This window comes from Vanessa tameamea, chromosome 30 (assembly GCF_037043105.1).
Source record: "Vanessa tameamea isolate UH-Manoa-2023 chromosome 30, ilVanTame1 primary haplotype, whole genome shotgun sequence".
Classification (NCBI taxonomy): domain Eukaryota; kingdom Metazoa; phylum Arthropoda; class Insecta; order Lepidoptera; family Nymphalidae; genus Vanessa; species Vanessa tameamea.
In genome coordinates this window covers 996,942-1,016,878 of record NC_087338.1, presented here as the reverse complement: position 1 = coordinate 1,016,878, position 19,937 = coordinate 996,942, and the positions used below count along the sequence as shown (strand labels likewise).

General features: G+C 37.1%; 2 protein-coding genes and 1 non-coding gene across 4 annotated transcripts; all 3 read right to left on the bottom strand.

The window, feature by feature from the left end:
* Positions 1 to 378: 378 nt before the first annotated feature.
* On the bottom strand, positions 379 to 5,239 carry LOC113391654 (HMG box-containing protein 4). 2 transcript variants are annotated; one of them, XM_026627688.2, is made up of 8 exons: positions 5,109 to 5,239; positions 4,789 to 5,041; positions 3,685 to 3,830; positions 2,620 to 2,741; positions 2,035 to 2,137; positions 1,660 to 1,757; positions 1,298 to 1,444; positions 379 to 587 (listed from the first exon to the last, which is right to left on the bottom strand). In XM_026627688.2, exons 1-8 carry the CDS (start codon positions 5,116 to 5,118, stop codon positions 423 to 425), a joined length of 1,044 nt encoding a protein of 347 aa, XP_026483473.1. In that variant the 5' UTR covers positions 5,119 to 5,239; the 3' UTR covers positions 379 to 422. The 2 variants fall into 2 exon arrangements, with proteins under 2 accessions (XP_026483473.1, XP_026483474.1); XM_026627689.2 differs by having other exon boundaries at positions 4,789 to 5,035; positions 5,109 to 5,219.
* A 1,490-nt stretch (positions 5,240 to 6,729) lies between these two features.
* On the bottom strand, positions 6,730 to 19,737 carry LOC113391643 (mitochondrial potassium channel-like). Its single transcript, XM_026627675.2, has 6 exons — positions 19,395 to 19,737; positions 17,096 to 17,245; positions 16,114 to 16,276; positions 14,348 to 14,526; positions 12,584 to 12,659; positions 6,730 to 9,117 (listed from the first exon to the last, which is right to left on the bottom strand). Exons 1-6 carry the CDS (start codon positions 19,647 to 19,649, stop codon positions 8,858 to 8,860), a joined length of 1,083 nt encoding a protein of 360 aa, XP_026483460.1. The 5' UTR covers positions 19,650 to 19,737; the 3' UTR covers positions 6,730 to 8,857.
* Trnas-cga (transfer RNA serine (anticodon CGA)) lies at positions 13,531 to 13,612 on the bottom strand. Its single transcript has one exon. It is a non-coding gene; the product is annotated as a tRNA-Ser (tRNA).
* Positions 19,738 to 19,937: the final 200 nt, after the last annotated feature.

Genomic DNA, 19,937 nt, shown 5'->3' with positions numbered 1-19,937 from the left:
CTGACAGCACGTAAAGGCGTTGGTCCTGTGCGTGAACTGTATCCGGTCGTGTCGGATTTACAGTCACATCGGATTATGAGTCACAAGTCACACCAATATTTGTGCACACACATGTACTAAATATGTCTTGCTTAGTTGGATAGTCATTAGCTCTTAGTAGTGCACAATATATCCGAGTTATTAGCAAATCACATGAAATACGAAAATCTAAAGTTTGTTTATCTTTATTCCTACTTCGATTGAATATGTCTGATATCACACTGGCGATTTGCAGGCGAGTTCGCATCGCAGACGACACGGGTGCGCAGACAGTGAGGTAATTTTTTCATCAGTCAGATTGAAATTGTATTATTTATAAAAGCAAAAATGAAACTCGAATTATATTAATCGTTTATTAGATACACAATTCTCTGCAGTGCGACTTACAGGCCGGGCATGATGTAGGCGATGTTGTGGAGGGTGTCCCGCATGAGCGCCGGGGGGGGCGCGATGGCGGGGATGGCCCGCGCGACGGCCAGCAGCGGCGCCAGCGAGCACAGCAGCGTGTCCAGCAGCACCGACACCGAGCCCGACACCGCGATCTGACCCTGCATAGAAACATAGCTTATATTTAATCATAATTTGTTAATTTGATCTTGAGCTTATCGTGTCTACTAAAGCGGTTACCCGCCTGCTTCGCTAGACGTATTAAAATTTATTTAAAATTAGTTAAAACAATACTTCTTTTATTTTGAATATATTTATTGAAAATATAATATCATAGAACGAATATTCGACAAAAAAATTAAGCGTACAGACAGACTCTAGATTTATATAGTAGTATAGATCGTAAGTGGTTCTATTATTAGACGGATGGATTAACCAAGCCTTACGTCGTCAATATTCCAACGTGCTCGGAGGCTATTGCCGTTGGCGGTGGTACATCTGATGAGTGGCCCACCCAGAGGGACTTGCACTAAGCCATGCTGTCAAGTGAAGTCTAGTAGAAAGGTTTAGTGCTATAAGATCTTAAGTTTCTGGACCAGGCGTTTTATTGTCTAGGAATTATTTGTATCCGTCCAGAGTGTAGAAGCCGCCAATGTCCCCTGCATCGTGTAAGCCACAACACCGGTTCTGCGTTTGAACTCCTGATCCAGTCGGATCGTGAGGGCGAGGGAATAGAGAGTGTAGCGTGCACTCCCTATTCCCTCGCCTCCATACTGTATAGTACATCGCCCTCATCATCAGCGCAGTGACAAGTCTCCGTTGAGAATGTCCAGGAGGACACCGACACATGAACTGCGAGCCCGCCTCCCACCTCGTGTTCCTTGAGCCTCTCCCCGATGATGGCGAGGCTCTCCCCGAGCAGGCGCAGGTGCGCGGCGACCTCGGCGGCGCCGCAGCCCGACACGCGGTAGGCGGCCGCGCCCACGCCCACGCCCACGCCCGCCGCGCCGCCCGCCGCCTGCGCCCACGAGAACGACACTTCGTATTTATTTATATGTAATCCATGGTTTCTGCAGGTTTCGGAGAAGGGATACCTGCACATATATATATTGATTAGATTTTGATGCTTATTAGATCAGCTGGAGACTGCTGGGTTACTTTAACCGCCCAATATAGTGATGAAGGGAACTCAAAGAGCCTAGCGTGGGGTGAGGAGAGATATGGGGTACGGACCACGAGTGCCTGGTGCGGAGGCGTAGGGGGAGCCGGCCGAGGGGGCGCGCGGCCCGCGGGGGGCCTGCCGGGGCCCTGACCGAGGGCAGGCCGAATACCTGGAAAATAGTTTTGCTTGTTACAGTACTTTTAAGAATTTGTCATGATTTCATTGGAAGTTATATTATTAATTCGTTCTCCACAGAAGTTCAGATATTCTCTAAATGTAACGTACACTTATATTACTACTCCAAACAGTGTAATTACTTGCTTTAAGTTATTTGGATTGACAGTAAAAAATACACCATCGTTCCCCTGCCAAACTTATGAACATTTGATGTTTAAGCTCGCTCACTGACTATTCAAAGCTTGAATATTTAAATACTTTAAACTTACTTGGATTAGAAATGATCTTGTTAACGACCGGTTGATTCTGTTCCTTCTGCATAGCGAACCGCTTTGCTTTTCTCTTCCACAAATATCTTTCATTGTAATTTACCTGAATAAGTAACAATCTTTGATTATTTATAAGTATTTAAGTGTAACAGTGTTGTATTATAAACAAAGATATATTAATCATAAACTCTTAGTAGTGCACAATATAGCTGAGTTATTAGCGAATCGCATGAAATACGTGAATCTTTTTACCTTCTTCCATTGCAATTGGTTACAGATAATAAAGTTAGTTCGTTTAATTCTTTCGTAGTGCGTGTCTATAGATGTCTGTAGATGATTATACCAAACAGTAGAAAAGCAAAGACCAATAAACAACTTTGACCTTGAATCGAAGCGATATCATTGGTCGAGATCTTGAATCATCTATGATATTCATTATGGAATCGTAGAGAACTTTGGAAGTGAAATTAAAGTTAACATAAGTGAAGTGGAACAGTGTTGTATTATAAATAAATATATATTAATCAAGAACTACGATGAGATAGAGAAAAATCTGGAAACTATATCAAGAAGACAATCACTTACATTAGCCCACATTTCTCCAAGACGTTTTGATATCGCTGAAAAGTCCAAATCCGGGTGCTTCCTTAGAAGATCATTGCGAGCTTCTTTAGCCCACATCATGTACGCCGTTATGCGTGTTTTGCCTGAAACATTTCAATTATTGGTAAAGGTATAGTTAGTACTGCCTGTAATGAAATAAAAGAGCAGGACACAGCATATCATGTGCTCTTTCGTACTTGAATCTCAATTCAATTCTTAGTTTAATGGCTTTTATTTGCGCCGACTGGGCACAGATTATTTCGCCAAGGTCACGTAGGATGGAGTAGACACGAAAGATATTGATCGGTACGGTTGAGATAACAAAGTCAATTAAATTTTGAAGACTTATAATTTTGAACCTTAAAATAGAACAACACAAACATTAAGAGTTAATAATAAGGAAAATTAAAAATATTTCTCATGGAATGTTACATGGAAGTGTGACATCCCCCCCCCCCTATCAATGTATAGTAATGTACAACCTGTACTAATATTATAAATGCGAAATTAACTCCGTCTGTCCGTTGCTTTTTCACGGTCAAGCCACTGAATCGAATTTGATGAAATTTTGTGTGAAGCAAGCCTGAACTCCAAGGACATGGGCTACTTTTTTAAGCCTAATATCTGACGACAAACACCTAAAACGCGGGTGAAGCTGCGGCTACAGCTAGTATAGACATTACTAATAATAGAGAATCATATAATCACATTAATTATAATTGAAAAATCTAAATAAAAAATTTAATCGCACTAATTGAAATGGATACATAAAATATAGAACTACTTATATTATATACAATGAGATAAAAATTAGGTAATAGCAGAGAATTTCTTGCCCGTTCTTCTTTGTAGAATCTACTTTCCGAACTGGTGGATGCTATACATTAAATTCAACACTCTATCATGATATTTTGATTTTCATTTCTTAACCACATAATTTACTCATCTTGGGTTGCAAGAGATAAATGATTTAAACTATATTCCTATTCTATAATATGTTAAGATACAGGTATTTTATACCGTACAAATAAGAGCTGATAAACTTGCCTTTATCTTTCCGTTGAGCCTTAGCTCTCCCAACGACTCTACCGTCCTTGACGATCACCTTTTTCTTACTCTTCTCCATCATGTACAAGGAATTCGCAGGTGTACGTGCGGAGCCCTCGTCCGAGACTGAGCTGTCGGATTCCATGCTAAAAAAGAAAATTTGGATATATGTTTACAAATTCTACTAACCTGTTAACCGTGTTAACCTTTCACACAATTTGAGGATTAAATGAATCATAGTTGTGTTTGCAGAAGATCTATCAGATATATATAAGTTCTGATAGGATATGAGACACCCTAATTTTAAAATCGAAATCAAAATATACTTTATTCAAGAAGGCTTGTACATGCACTTTTGAAATGTCATTTAGCAAACTATATTAAGTTAAACTACCATTGGTAAATAAGTATGTTTTAATCTCATATTTAAAAAGCTATGTACCATACAAGGATATACAGATGTTAAGAAGGCTTAGCCTCGGGTTTGTACCCAGGATCTGCCACTCCATCCATTCATATTCTGTCATCACTAGACCAACGTGGTAGTCAAAATATATGAGGCATATAGAAAACCTAATTATGATGAAAACCAGTAAATAAAGAGTTTCTTGTCGGTTCTTTTCAGTAGAATGAGTTTACACACTTCCATACCCATGTTATATAAAGACTTTGCTCCTGTACTTGAAATCTCTAGGCTGGAGAGTGAGCAAATAGACTGTACAAGTTTATACTAATGTATACATATTCAAAAAATTCAAAAATAATATCTGTACTAATATTATATAGTAACTCTGTCTGTCTGTCTGCTTTTACAACCAAACCATTGAACTGAATTTTGGTATAAAATTGAAATTATATTTGGTATAAAGCAAACTTGAACCCCAAGAAAGGATATAGTCTTTTTTATACCTAACTCCTGACAAACAACGCCTATAACGCGAGCAAAGCCGAAGGCGACAGCTAGTATTGTTTTACCATATACACTTGAACATTATAAAGCTTCCAGTACATTTAATGATTTCTGAGACCATCGGGGCTATAATCGACAGCTTCAATGTTCAACTATATATTTAATACTCAATAAGGTTAAAATTTAATTCGTACCTTTCACCATTGTCTGCATTGTTTTCATAATAATCAGATTCACTTCCAGACGCAGTCCCAGCTTCTTCGACGGGCCTCTGCGGAGTTGGCTCCTGATATTCCACCTGCTCTTCGTGTCTCACATTTGAATACGTCTTCAATGGAGTTTGACGACGGAATCTCGTCTCAATGTCGTCAGGCGACTCAAAATCCATTAATTTTGAACTTTTCTTTCTGACTCTGCCACTACGCGATACCCCTGTCACCTCTAAATCTAACAATATAAACAAATATGAAATGCCAATAAAACACAAATTGTTATAAAATATTTTCAAACGTACCTTCTTGCATTTTTCCTTCAATTTTTGGTTTTAATCAGAAATGTAGGATTGATATTTTGATAATTTTACTTTTTGTTTGTAAATGTCTAATATTATGTCTAGTCAATGTCAAAGAAACGAAGTGATCCTATTCTATGTAGATAATACACGCCACAGAGTATAATACGCATTCTTTTAATAAAATCGATTGATAAAATTAATCGATTCTTAATATTGACTATTGCTATCTTCCTAATGAAGATACTTCCTAATTAGATATTGTCACATATTATATTGTTTCGTATTATTTCCTAGGTATTATGATATTTATTTAACTTATTATTTTTTAAAGACAATATAAGTATTACTCTCACATTATTTGATTTTATATTTTGTTCATTTGTTTTTCTGCCATAATTTTATACATTCTCGGAGAAAAATAAACGATTCATGAAAACTGCATAATGCAACATTTTTAAAACTTTGAAATTTGATAAAACTTATACTTTATTGATATGCATTGGATCGTTATCGTGGTACATTACACATATATGTTACAAATATGAGATCCTTAGTTCCTGGGTGTAAGCCCCAGGTCGGGCCGACATTTTATATTATTTGTTTTTCCTAGTTGACTGCTCGCCCTTATTATTTATAACGCCTAAGTCAAAAGGAATTGATCAACGATTATATTTTTTAAGCAAATATATCAGTTCTCTTCAACTTACTCCCACGAATTAACTTATCCCCCCTTTAATAAGTAGGTATATAAATTGTTTTTTCCTCCGCTTTCGGAAGCCAAACATATTGTAGTGATATGTAGCCCTTTGTTCTTTGTCCGTAATAGAATAAAAGGTTAATTATTTTCTTGTCTAAATCCTATCAAATATTCTCTCTAAATAGCAATACTTAGTATTATTGTTGTATAATTATCACTATGGAGATTTTAGCCTTGTTTGGTAATTATTTATAGATTAATACTACAGAGTCCTTCGGCATTCTTACTCTGACATGAGGGTTACTATCAAATATTATATAATACATTTATTTTGATTAATCCTTCTGCGACATTACCCATTCGCAAAAAGAGACCATCTCCTTTGAGCACCTCTTGCTAATTAGGCATGGCGGTTAACACGCACAAATTCCACAAACATTCTACTAACAGTCATATGATACGTTTCCGATTCGATTCCGATCCAACTTTGACTATTACTATACGAAAAAATTAAGCTCAGCCTCAGCTTAATCGTAAAAGTTGGGGAGAGACTTGTTAGTATAATTGGCGCCCCGATTAAGAACAAAAACACACTAAAATCATTGTAAATCTGGTTTATTTGAGAGAAACGGTGATAGTTGAAAAATTGACGATTTAAATTCTTTATGGTAAAGTTTACTTAAATAAAATTAATTTGTTTTAAAAGAAGAAAAACAGCAGGAAGCAAGTACTAGAAATAAATTAGATATATATATTATATATGTATTTATCTGAAGAATAGACTATATTATGATTTTTAATGAATATAATTTCTATTAATCTGTTATATAATTTTAACTAAATAAAATGTAAATATGTTTCTCAGTTATTACTGTTTCCTACAAGATCAATTTTATTTACAGTAAATAGAAAATAAAACAACAATTGAATGATAAACAATTTATTACAAGACAACAATAATTGTATAATAGTACATAAAAAACCGACCAGCAGCATACAGGCATAAAAAACATCACACTGTCGCCATTTTTAATAATAAAAAAAACAAATTAATTAAAAAAACGCTTTTGACAAAATCGATTTTAAAAAAAGGAACTACCAAGATATCAATCTGCAAGAAGTGGCTGTTCCAGACAAGCGCCATCCAGTATTTGTAGTCAGTTGGACGGGGATAGGGGTAGGTTATAGGTACATTTTATTTGGTTACAATCCACCTTTATCTCCTGGCAACACCAATGAGCGAAATGTTTATCAAGTGACCGCTTTAACAACACTTCTAGTATTTGGAGGGCTTTTAGATCTTGATTAGGATTTAATCAGTTCATCGTCTATACCATCGAGTAATTAAACGGATGTGACGTGTGACTACTTTGAAAATTGACGTTACCGTTCGCCTCCCTAGATACTCTATTATAATGAGAATCACTCCTTTACAAGCCAAACTCGATAGTCTTATTTTCTAAGTTTTTTGTATCGATAACGAAATAATAATATCGTAGATTGACTCGTTATAATTTGTCCCTGACACTCGCGTAGATATATATACTCTATTCCAACCATAACAGGAGAAAAGCTAAATAAACCACATCTGACAGTAAATTTATCATTGGTTGAGAGCTTGTCTAATCTATGACATTCACTATGGATTTGCGAAAAAGTGGCGTCTTAAATTTCGACGAAACTGTTATCGTTATTTTGGAAGTCAAATTAAAGGATAAGAAGAATAAATTGGAAATACCTGAGTTATTAGCAAATCGAATGGAATACGTAAATCTAAGGTTTGTTTATCTTTTCTCCTAAATCCATTTGAATAGGCTATATTGTCATTGCATTCACAAAAGCGTAACCGCCGTTATGTGATTTTAACCCTTTCCTAGTCGGGCTCTATTCCATTCCATTGGTAAGCTCGGAATCGTTGCTAAATTGTTTTTGAAGATCGTTTTGTTATTTCTATATTATAATTAATTGTTATTAAATTGGAATCGTTAGTTGTCTATTGGAAAATATAGTCTACGGTCTCTCTTTCTTTTTTACTGTAAAATAGTTTCGACCACGTGTGGAGGGGTGGGGGGAGTTGTTAAGTTCGGTACACTATGTCAATTTCTGTATCCTTGACGTGTATGCGAATTAATTACGATCCGTTGTGTAGTTAAGGCGTGAAGGGTAACAATCGATATCACTTTAGCATTTATATTAATCAAGATAAACAAAAATTAAGTCCCTGGCGTAGGTAATACGGTCAATGTCCGAAATTCTTCTTGCTCCGCGACAAGAATTTATAAAAAAAAAAAATTAAAAATTGAAAAATAACTCGTTTGCATTTTCCTGGGCCTCATCTTGTGCTAATAATACAAATTAAAAAAAATAACGTTTTTATATATATTTTTAATGTATGTAAAAGTATAGAATACAAAATATGTCGTACAACAGTTTTTATTACATATTTTATGCTATGCCAACACTTCATTTGGAAAAGCGTGTTACCTACATACTAAGGGTAAAATATATTATTATTATTTCGTTTTGTTTTTCACATATGGCAAGTTTTTTGAATCCAAAGCAACGGGTGTTGTGTCAAATCTTGTACTATGGGTGAACTGCCCTAGAAAGTCATTTGAAAACCTTTTTTGGGCAGGATTGTTAAGATCGCCAAAATACTACTTGAACGCTTATTGTGCTTAAGACAGGGCTGTCTATCAACTTTTCAGTTTTTAATTGAACCCAAAATTAAGTCGAATAATATTTGCGCCAACTTTGGTTGATCATAACTTTGCACTAATGTTCCAACCATTTGGCAAATTTGCGTCCAAGTTTTCACATGACAAATTTTGTACTGGTTAAAATATTCGGTAAAACGATTTCCCTACACGAACACGTTAAACCAAATAAAATGTCACATAAAACTTTAAAATACAATATCACACTTGACAACGAAACATTTTTTTAGTGGAGCAACACTTTAAATAAAGAATAAAACAAAATCGAAAATCTACGCATATGTAGTAACATTTAAAAATATTAAACTTATAGTGACGTTTAATGGCCGTTTAAATCAACTGATCCTACCGAAAATATTACTCAATATTACCACAGCGCACATCACTATACCAAGACCTGTCAGAATCTGATTACCGTCCACCATTGGTGTGATTGGTTCATCCCTCTTCTCCTCTTCAATTTCCTGATGGACAGCCGATAGTACTTTTGCAAGTTCCGCTTCTGACTTGGCACTATTTTTCGAGGCGACTATTATCAAACGCTTCAGTTCCCGGATTTGGGTCTCTATGACGTGGTCTTGGTGGTTCAGGTGGTCTGGGAAATAATAAACTTAACTATGACGTACTCCATTTCACCTGTGGTTGCATTTACGTTAGGGGACAGGGGGGGGGGGTTAATCCTGATCCATTGTATTGCCAGTTCTTCTGGGTAGAATCTACTTTCCGAACCGGTAACTTTACATCTAATTCAAAACTGTGACATGATAATCTAAAAGTGCTTCTATGAATCTCCTATTTGAATAAAGAATATATTGATTTTGATAATAATAATCTGAAGAAATATAAATTACTCATAAAAAGCTCATGGGATTTGAAGGACAACATCCATTTCCTTTCACCACAGAATACAGTTATATTTATAAATACAATGAATAGTATTTCATTCGACATCCATAGGGCTTGGTGAGGACACGTCTGGGCCACCCCCATCCACACTGCATACCTTCGGATTGCATCCGAATGAGCCGGCACGCCCGGGGGAGTACCACTCTCTCACTTAAAATCGGCGTAAAGTGGTAGCTATGTTATCCCGTTTCGTCCGGTATGTGAGAGTCCCGGAGGCCCGATCCCCCTCCCCCCCAAAACATAATGGTTGTGCAGAATTTGGTTTCATTACCCCAGGAGGGTACCATCAGCGACTGTGGTGGAGAATCCCTCTCTGGGCATCCATGCTCAGGACGTCCACCACCTGAGCAGGGATGCCCAGGCTGCCCCCCGAATTCTAGGGGTGACAATTTTGCGCACGCCACTGTTCGGGGTAAGTGGAGCAGGCATCATAAGGCAACCCCTACCACCCACACTGTGGATTTCTGCAACATAAGGGGACTCAACTCCAACTTAAACGCCGTTCACTTTCACTTTGAGACGGCGAAGCCGGCCTTGCTCTTTCTTACCGAGACCCAGATATCCTCTCCTGCTGATACGACATTTCTTTCTTACCCCGGGCACAAATTGGAGCATTCCTTTGTACCACGAAGGGCAGGACCTATCGATTATCTGGCTGCGTGTAGACTGCGACGACCATTCGCGAATCTACGCGTGCCTTTATAGGTCCCATAGCATAGGTAATGCCGAAACCGACCGACTGGTTGAGCACGTCCAAATGGCTACAGATTCCGTGCTGCAGCAGATCCCATCTGCAGAGATCGTAATTCTTGGCGATTTTAATGCCCACCATGCCGAATGGCTTGGATCACGCACTACTGATCATGCGGGTAGATCTGTTCTCGACTTCGCTTTAGCATATGATTTGACACAACTGGTTACCTCGCCAACGCGAATAACAGACGTGGAGGATCATATACCTTCCCTGTTGGACCTTCTGCTGACTTCCCATCCGGATGGCTACCTGGTTATCGTCGATCCCCCTCTGGGCTCGTCGGACCACTGTCTCGTCCGGAGTACAGTGCCGGTTGCGCGGTACTCACGACCTCGTTGTGACTATGGGGGCAGGTTTGTTTCTCGCCGGATGATTCGAGTGTTGTTGCTGACTCTGTCGCCGATGTGGTACTTCAGGGTATGGAACTGTTCATTCCGTATTCTGCGGTCCCCATCGGTGGCAAGTCCCAGCCCTGGTTTGGTCGTTTCTGCAAAACGGCTTTACGACGAAAATGGGAACGCTACCAAGACTGGGCTAACGTATCGGCGTCTCGTGATGTAAATACCAGCGCATTCAGAAAGGAACATAACTCTGCCTCTAGATCCTTCAAAAACGTGATTGCTAAGGCGAAGACAGAGTACATTGGCAGAATTAACGGTCTTAACGCGTCTTTTCCAGCAATCCTATGCATTCGGCGTCGTTCCGAACTCCTGGAAGACTGCTTTGGTGCATCCAATCCCTAAAAAGGGTAACCGCTCAGACCCGTCCAATTATAGGCCTATAGCCATCACCTCCTTGTTCTCCAAGGTAATGGAGTCCATTATAAACTGCCAGCTCCTGCGGTACCTAGAGGAGTACCAGCTGATTAGCGACCGCCAGTACAGTTTCCGTCGGGGTCTCTCAGCCGGTGATCTTCTAGTTTACCTGACTCATAAATGGGCGGAAGCAGTTGAGAGCAAGGGGGAGGCATTAGCAGCCAGTCTGGACATAGCGAAGGCATTCGATCGCGTGTGGCACAAAGCGCTTCTTTCTAAGCTTCCTTCCTATGGGCTTCCCGGGAAATTATGCAATTGGATTACCAGTTTTTTGGCAGATCGGAGCATCAAAGTCGTTGTCGACGGTGCATGCTCCGACTTAAAATTCGTCAATGCTGGTGTTCCACAAGGCTGCGTTCTATCACCCACTTTGTTTCTTCTGCATATCAATGACTTGTTGCAAATCAGTAACATTCACTGCTATGCAGACGACAGCACCGTAGACACCTCATACACCGGCCGTGCTAATATTTCTCGGGAAAACGTCGAAGAAAACCGGAACAAACTTGTGTCTGAAATCGAGTCTTCGTTAAACAAAGTCTCGAACTGGGGTCGGCTAAACCTAGTCCATTTCAACCCCAAAAAGACGCAAGTTTGCGCGTTAACTGCTAAAAAACACCATTTGTCGTATCTCTACGATTCGAGAACATTCCATTAGCCGCCACAGCTAGTATCGGAATACTTGGCGTTGATATTTCGAGCCTGGTTTAGTTCCGCGGTTATTTGGAAGGCAAAGCCAAATTGGCATCAAAAAAGCTCGGTGTGCTCAGCAAGGCAAGACAGTATTTCACGTAGGCCCATCGACTAAGACTATACAAGGCGCAAATTCGGCCTCACGTGGAATACTGCTCTCACCTCTAGGCGGGTGCTCCCCAGTAACAGCTCCTTCTATTTTACTGTATCCAACGTACAGCGGCTCGAATTATCGACGATCAAGCCCTTTCCGATCTGCTTGATCCTTTGGCTTTGCGTAGAGATGTTGGATCGCTCTACATCTTCTACAGAAATTTTCACGGGGAATGTTCCGAGGAATTGTTCGGATTAATCACGGCTGCTGAATTTCACCTTCGGACATCTCGTCAAAATTCATAATATCCCCCGCACTACCTAGATGTCCGAAAATCCACAACAGTGCGATTTTTAAGACATTTTCTGCCTCGCACAACCACTCTTTCGCCGGCGGTTTTTCCGAACCGATACGACTTGGGAACCTTCAAGAAAAGAGTGTATTCCTTCCTGAAAGGCCGGCAACGCACCTACAAGCCCCCGGTGTTACAGATGTCCATGGGCGGTGGTAGTCACTTTCCATCAGATGAGCCTCCTGCTCGTTTGCCACCTCTAACATAAAAAAAAACCAATATTTCCACCACCATACATCAAGACTGTATCGGTTTGAAGTTAATTAAGGTTAAGAACAGGCACAAGGGAAATAACATTACATCTCATGAGGGTTTTCCATTGACAATACAAAGATTGGTTTATACTTTTTATAGTCCCAGTGTCTATGGTTAGGTGGTATAAGAACTTTACTCCACTTACACGGCACATAAAGTGCCGAATTAAAAAAGAAGCTTCAAAAATCTTACCAATCAAAGAGGCCTGTTTTGTGACTAGATTATTTATGTTCTCCTGCATCGAGGTCAAATTAGCTGCAAGTTGCTCCTTTAAGGGACAGATAAATAATTAAATTAATATGAGTAATGCAACTATTTTAGTGTTTATCTAGAACAAGTAACAATGAAACCACTTTGGAGCCTTCGCAGTGGTCATATTTCTAGTAAATTTTTTACTAATCAATCATCCCTTTAAGAAACCCTAAAATAAAAACACACTTAAGAATAAAAAAAATCTATAACCATTTCTATGTGAGTCAACATATTGACGACCTCCGTGGTCGAGTAGTGTGCACATCGGTTTTCATGGGTACGCCACTCGGAGGTCTCGGGTGTAGAAAAAAGTTCATTAGTTTTCTATGTTGCCTTGGGTCGGGGTGTTTGTGGTACCGTCGTTACTTCTGATTTTCCATAACACAAGTGCTTTAGCTACTCACATAGGGATCAGAGTAATGTATGCGATGTTGTCCAATATTTATTTATAATTTATTAACAATAATACAATTATTATTATTATAATAATTCTCAGAGCAATGTGTGCATTTCTATGATAGACCGCTGTAGATGACACCACAATTTTACTTACTAATTAGTAAATATAATTAATTAATATTTAACTTCGTTCTACAGCTCAACTTGTGCATTTAAAAAAAGAAGTATATTTGACTACATACTAGTAAGCAAAGTATTGCATAGATTTAAATACAATTTAGCATGTACAACAGATATTAAAAAAAAAAATGTATCAAACTAAATATTTATAAAACTAATTTTAAATAATTATATAAAATGTCTAACGTGATACCCAAAAAAAATTGTGTAGAAAAAGAATTATTCTTCTAACAATGAAGGTTTTATGAAAAAGTGATAAAAGCTTATACTCTATTATATTTATTAACAATATAATAAGAAAAATAATACGCAGCCGGTAGGATTCGAACCTACGCTCCCAGAGGGAATCTGATTTCGAGTCAGACGCCTTAACCACTCGGCCACGACTGCTGTTCTATTTACAACAGAAATTTACATTGGTTTGATACAAATAACATACATATATTAATTTCTACCTTCTATCAATAACAGTATGGCAATGTGTCAATATGTTATACAAAATTGTGGGACATATATCTATGTCATATAGGAAATTTGACAAATATTATTTAATTTGTATTTTTTCACAAGGGACATAACAATTTAGTTTCTGAGGTTGGTGGTGCCTTTGCAATGTAAAGTTTTTTTTTTTGTTAGATGTGGCAAACGAGCAGGAGGCTCACCTGATGGAAAGTGACTACCATAGATAATGTCTATGAGCAGTGATTATCACTTACCATGAGGTATTTTCAAAACAAATGTTCTATAATGATTAATATCGAATTTGGACCGTTGAGCAAACACTAACACATTAATATTAATTAATTAATTAATAAGAGCCGAGACGGCCCAGTGATTAGAACGCGTACATCTTAACCGATGATTGCGGGTTCAGACCCAGACAAGCCCCACTGAATTTTCATGTGCTTAATTTGTGTTTATAATTCATCTCGTGCTCGATAGTGAAGGAAAACATCGTGAGGAAACCTGCGTGTGTTTAATTTCAACGAAATTCTGCCACACGCGAATCCACCAACCCGCATTGGAGCAGCTTGGTGGGATATGCTCCAAGGCTTCTCCTCAAAGGGAGAGGAGGCCTTAGCATGTTAATGTGTGTTAATAAATAATAATTTATTTCATATATACCTGATAAGCGAATTCAGTCTTCATAGCATCAGCGATGTCAGCTCGACTAGCTGAACCACCCCCAGCTACAGTGTACAGGACGCTGGCGCTCCGAGCCATCTGCTGTTCCATCATGTCTCTGAACTCGGCCATTTTGAGACGATTGTTTACAGTTGACCCAGCTATTCCGAGAACTGTGCCTGTAATACAACATTAAATTTAATAAAAATTAATAAGCATTAATAGCGCAATGGTTTACGGGCCGCCTAGCGATGTAAAAAGTCGCAGGATCGATCCTGACCCCTTGGGCTATTGTCGTCCCCACTCCTGACACAAGTGATAAGCTTAAAGGGAGGGGTAAATAGGAATATTAGTAATTCCTTACAATGAAGCATTGTTACTATTCTTGTATATACAGTATGAGTAAAAATTTATATAATGTTCTAAGCAAATGGTAATACAAAAATAAAACAATATTAGTAACGCCTTTATCGATTTGGGGCGTTGCCAATATTCTTTTAAAAAAAAAAAACAAACAATGACGTTCGATTTCGGCCACATTATAATGCACGGGTGTGTGTGTGCACAAACACAGGTGCTCTCTCGTAGTTAACACTTTTTTACTGGCAGTGTTAGGTTTGAATCCAGAAATTCAGGATCGAGGCAGTCGAATTTAATGATAAAATATTACTAATAATAACGGTGAATAAACATACATCGTGTTGTCTCTTTCTAATCCGTAATTTGACATCCCAAATTGAAGTACAAAGCTTAACTGTAGTCGATAAACGTATTTACATACATATAATATATAAGTTTATTAGGGAGGGGGGCTTATTATAAAATATTATTATTTTGTTAATAATTATGTTATTATATCTATTTGTATAAATTACCATTATTAATCCATACTTCCATACTAATATTATAAATGCGAAAGTAACGTCTGTCTGTTTGTCTGTCTCGCTTTCACGTCAAAACTACTGGACCGATTTAAATGAAATTTACATAGGTACACAAATAGTCTAGAGCCTGAGAAAGGACATAGGCTACTTTTTATTTGGAAAACGTGCTGTAAGGGGTTGAAAAGGGGGATGAAAGGTTGTAAGTTGTTGAAAGTATTATCATTTTTAGGACTAGAAGCATAAAACTTATATTTTAGTCTGTATACTTATAAACTAACATATCATGACACCCACTAAGGAGCGAATTTTGGAAATTCTACCCCTAAAGGGGTGAAATAGGGTTTGAACGTTTGTATGGAAATCCGTATTTTTTAAGTTAGAAACATGAATTTTATTTTTAGAATACTGATTAAAAAGGAGGAGATACTTATTTAATGTGTTTCTGCATATTCTACCCCTACGAGGGTGAAATAAGGGTTAAAAAAATTGTATAGAAGTCCGTCATTTTTTAAGATAGAAACATGAAACTTTATTTTTGGGATACTGATAAAAAATAATTAGATACGTATTTAAGCGTTTCTAGATAATCTACCACTAAGGGAGTGAAATAAGGGTTGAAAGTTTTTATGGGTGTCAGTCATTTATAAGTTAAAAACATTAAAATTAATTTTTGGGATACTGATTAAAAATGAGTAGATACGTATTTAAGCGTTTCTGGATATATAATTGCATTTAACTAACATAACTTTGTATATTCAAATGTTGGAAAATATAACAATGGATTGGGTTATACACGATATTTTCCTCCACCGTCGTGATTAATTATAAACACGAATTAATCATATATATATATTTTAATAATAAGTTAATAATGAAACTTACCAAATATAGAGGCGACAATATACCAATACTTGTTGCGTTCCGCGTGCGCGCGCTCCCTCTCGTGGCCGAGCTTCACGGCGGACGACATCGTCGCGAACAGCTCCCTCTCCTCTCTTTCCGCGTCAGAGAAAAGCGTCCTCAGCGCGCGCTCTTGTATGATTAACTGTCAGAAATATATATATTTTTTGATATGGCAACACTTGTATCAATATCAGAGTATTTTTTATCTATTGTAAGCAGAATACATATTTCGAATAAATTAATTCGTTGGCTTAATAAAGGTAATGATACATTACACCTTACGACCGCCCCCTAAAACACGAGCTAAGGCCCGGGACACAACCAGTCTTTTAAATATAAACTGTCAGAAATTTAATATGAATTAATGAATAGATTTTTTTTTAAATTAATTTAACACGGTTTTTTATAACTTCGTAGTCATTTTGTGCAAGTTTTTCCGGGTCACTTGCCTGTATTGTAATCTGTGGCACATATAACCCACATACAGTAGCCAAACAAGGTTAACAAGCACGTGACGTCAACATAAACCCGACCAATCGTTTTGTGTCACGTGACAAACGTTTAAAAAAAAACATTTTTATTTATGGATTTTTGAATAAATTCATTATTATTTTCAAATTTCGCTAATAAATAACCATTCATAAACTAATAATAAGTATATACTGATTACAATAATTGACACTTTATTTTTCGCATTGTCAAATAGCCTATTGACGTATGGTCGAGGAATACTGTCAAAACATTGTTCGACGTAAAACGTAACGACGTAATTCGAGGACTGCTTTACCTCTTCACGCTTAAAATGCTAAACCGATTTAGATGAAGTTCGATGAGGAGATAGTTTGAGTCCCGGGACATAGGCTACTTTTAATAATTTACCGCTCGAGGGGGTAAGGGTGACGGTTTGTACACTATAGGTAAAGTTTTAACAATTTAGTCGTCGGTATGCTTAATATCTTACCTTGTGTTCTTCAGTACAGAGCTGGAGGTACTTTTCATCGCCCTTCATTGTATTCTGCATTTCCGCGTGAAGTTCCTTCAATCTCGCCTCGATTGCTGCCAATTCTCTTCCCAGATCGCGTCTGTGGTTTTGGGCAGTTACGAAACGTTCCTTAAAAAGAGAATATAACGACTTAGTTTATATTAAAAAAAATGGGAGGTGTTGAGGGATACCGGGTTGGAACGAAGTTACTATTAACATTCCATTAGCAGCTTGTAAATTTCCCACTGCTGGCCTAAGGGTCCCTTTGAGGAGAAGATTTGGAGCATATTCCACCACGCTGTTCCAATGCGGGTTGTTGGAATACAAATGTGGCAGAATTTCGTCGAAATTTGACACATGCATGCCTCACGATGTTTTCCTTCACCGCCGAGCACGAGATGAATCATAAACACAAATTAAGCACATAGAAATTCAGTGGTGCTTGCGTAGGTTTGAACGCAAAATCTTCGGTTAAGATGCACACGTTCTAACCACTGGGCCATCTCGGCATGTTGCTTTTGCTATATATTATGTATTAAAAAACAACGAAATAAATCGACAATGTTGAGAATAATTAAAAGATAATTACAAAATTGTTATTATCATATCTGTGTAAATTACAACAATAAAAAAATAAGTTTGGATAGTATAGCCTATTCCAATGGAAATAAGAAAAATAAATAAACAAACCATAGATTTACGATTTTTTTTTATTATTATTTATATTGATTAATATATTTATAATACAACACTATTGCGCTTAACAACTTATTTCCACTTTAATTTTACTTCCAAAATTCCGATAACAGTTTCGTCGACGTTCAAAACGCCATCTTTTTGCAAATCCATAGTGAATATCATAGTTTAATCAAGCTCTCGACCAATGATATCGCGTCAATTTGCTGTCAAATGTTGTTTATTTGGCTTTTTTCCTGTTATGGTTGGAATAGAGTATAGAACCTTATGCAATGGAAAGAGATAGAGAGAACGAGAGGGAAAATGCCCCTGGATAACCTGCATAATCCTTTTTCCTTTTATGACCATTTTTACCCAGTTCACTCTACTGTAAGCCGCACACAAGAATTTAGTTATAACAATCATTTAACTAAAAATATTTATAATTTTAAATTAGCACAATATGAGAGTTATATAAATTTAAATAATCTCTCTAACAATAACAATTTATAAAAGAAATGCTTTTCTATCAGCGGACATATTTTATTTTTATAGCAATCAAAATTTGATATAAAAATAAATATATTCTTGGTAATAAATGGTTTATATTTTTTATATTATAATTAGTTATTCAATATAAAGAACCTTTTTGTATTTTTAATCTATATTAGGAGAGTAAAGTCAACAAGACAAAAATGTAATAGTTTTAGGAGGTAAATTTGAGCCCAGCCAGAAAGCTAGAAAAGTCTATCTTGTTCCCATTCCACAAGATCATATGTACAGTAGCTATTTAAAATTTTTAGTTTTATATATTTAAGCCTTAATGTTAATAAATTATTATCTTTATAAAGACATGTATATTTATATCATAGGTGAAGTAGAAATTGTTTATGCAAATAGGGGTCTGCTCAGAGGGACCAGGAATTAGAGAAAATTGTAGTTATAAAGATATTTAATAAATAATTGATTATATAATAAATGTTCTCTGTGTAAGAAGTAGTTTATAAATGAACTTTAGTTCCTGGGCGTACAGATGGACACCGGATTGTAATATTTATTATATTAAATGATCAACAAGGCTTATGCCTTGACGATGAATCTTAACTTATATTCTAAATGCAAATGTGAGTTTGTTTTTTACATTTATACATCTGAACTTTTTTTTTTATATGATAGATAGCAAACGTGCAGGAGGCTCATCTGATGAAAAGTGATTACCACCGCCCATGAACATCTGCAAAGCCGGGGGACTTGCATATGTTGCCGGCCTTTAAGGAAGGAGTATGCTTTTTACTTGAAGGTACCCAAGTTGTATCAGTTCAGAAAAACCGCCGGCGAAAGTTGGTTCCACAGAGTGGTTGTGTGAGGCAGAAAATGTCTTAAGAATTGCGCTGTTGTGGACGACTACTCTATAGATAATTATGAAAATTATCATATACATTGTCAGGGGTAGGTGAAAGAATACAGAGTGCCTCAAACAGGCGAAGTCGGGAAAGGAATATTCATATTCTAAAATTAAATTTGTGCTCTAAGCTATTCTTTTGTCAATTTATTATTGGACTGCCGAGGGTGACATTGAACTACAACAATGTTCGAAACAAACCTGTGCTTCGATGACGGTGTTCTGTATCGCCATAATCTCTTCGATACCCGTGAATTTTTCATATCTCGAGACTAGTTCTTTGACTTTACTAGTAATATTACCATGTTTGAACTTCTCGGCTATTTCTGAAACTTTCGAAGCCGGGTCATACTTGATGATAAGCTGATCGACTTTTTCACGACTACTGGCTTGTAACTGTGGAAAATGAATTTTATCCTTCACTCTTTGTGCGAAATGGCGAAACTTGTCAGCCATGTTTTCATAATAGAATTATCGTTTTCGTTGTAATATTGATGTTCTAATTTTCTGTTAACATTTTGCGGGTTATGATATCATCTCTGACTGACAAGTGACAATTCTGAGTTCTGACAGTCATATCCCATCTATCAAGATCAAGAAGTAACTTTATCAATTTGACATTCAAAAATGACAGTGGCAGTTGAAATAGAAACATTAGTTATTATTGAATACACTTGAAAGTAACTTTAAAAAAATGTTATATTAGCAGAATAGGGTATTTTCAGTAGAGAAAAATAAATGATT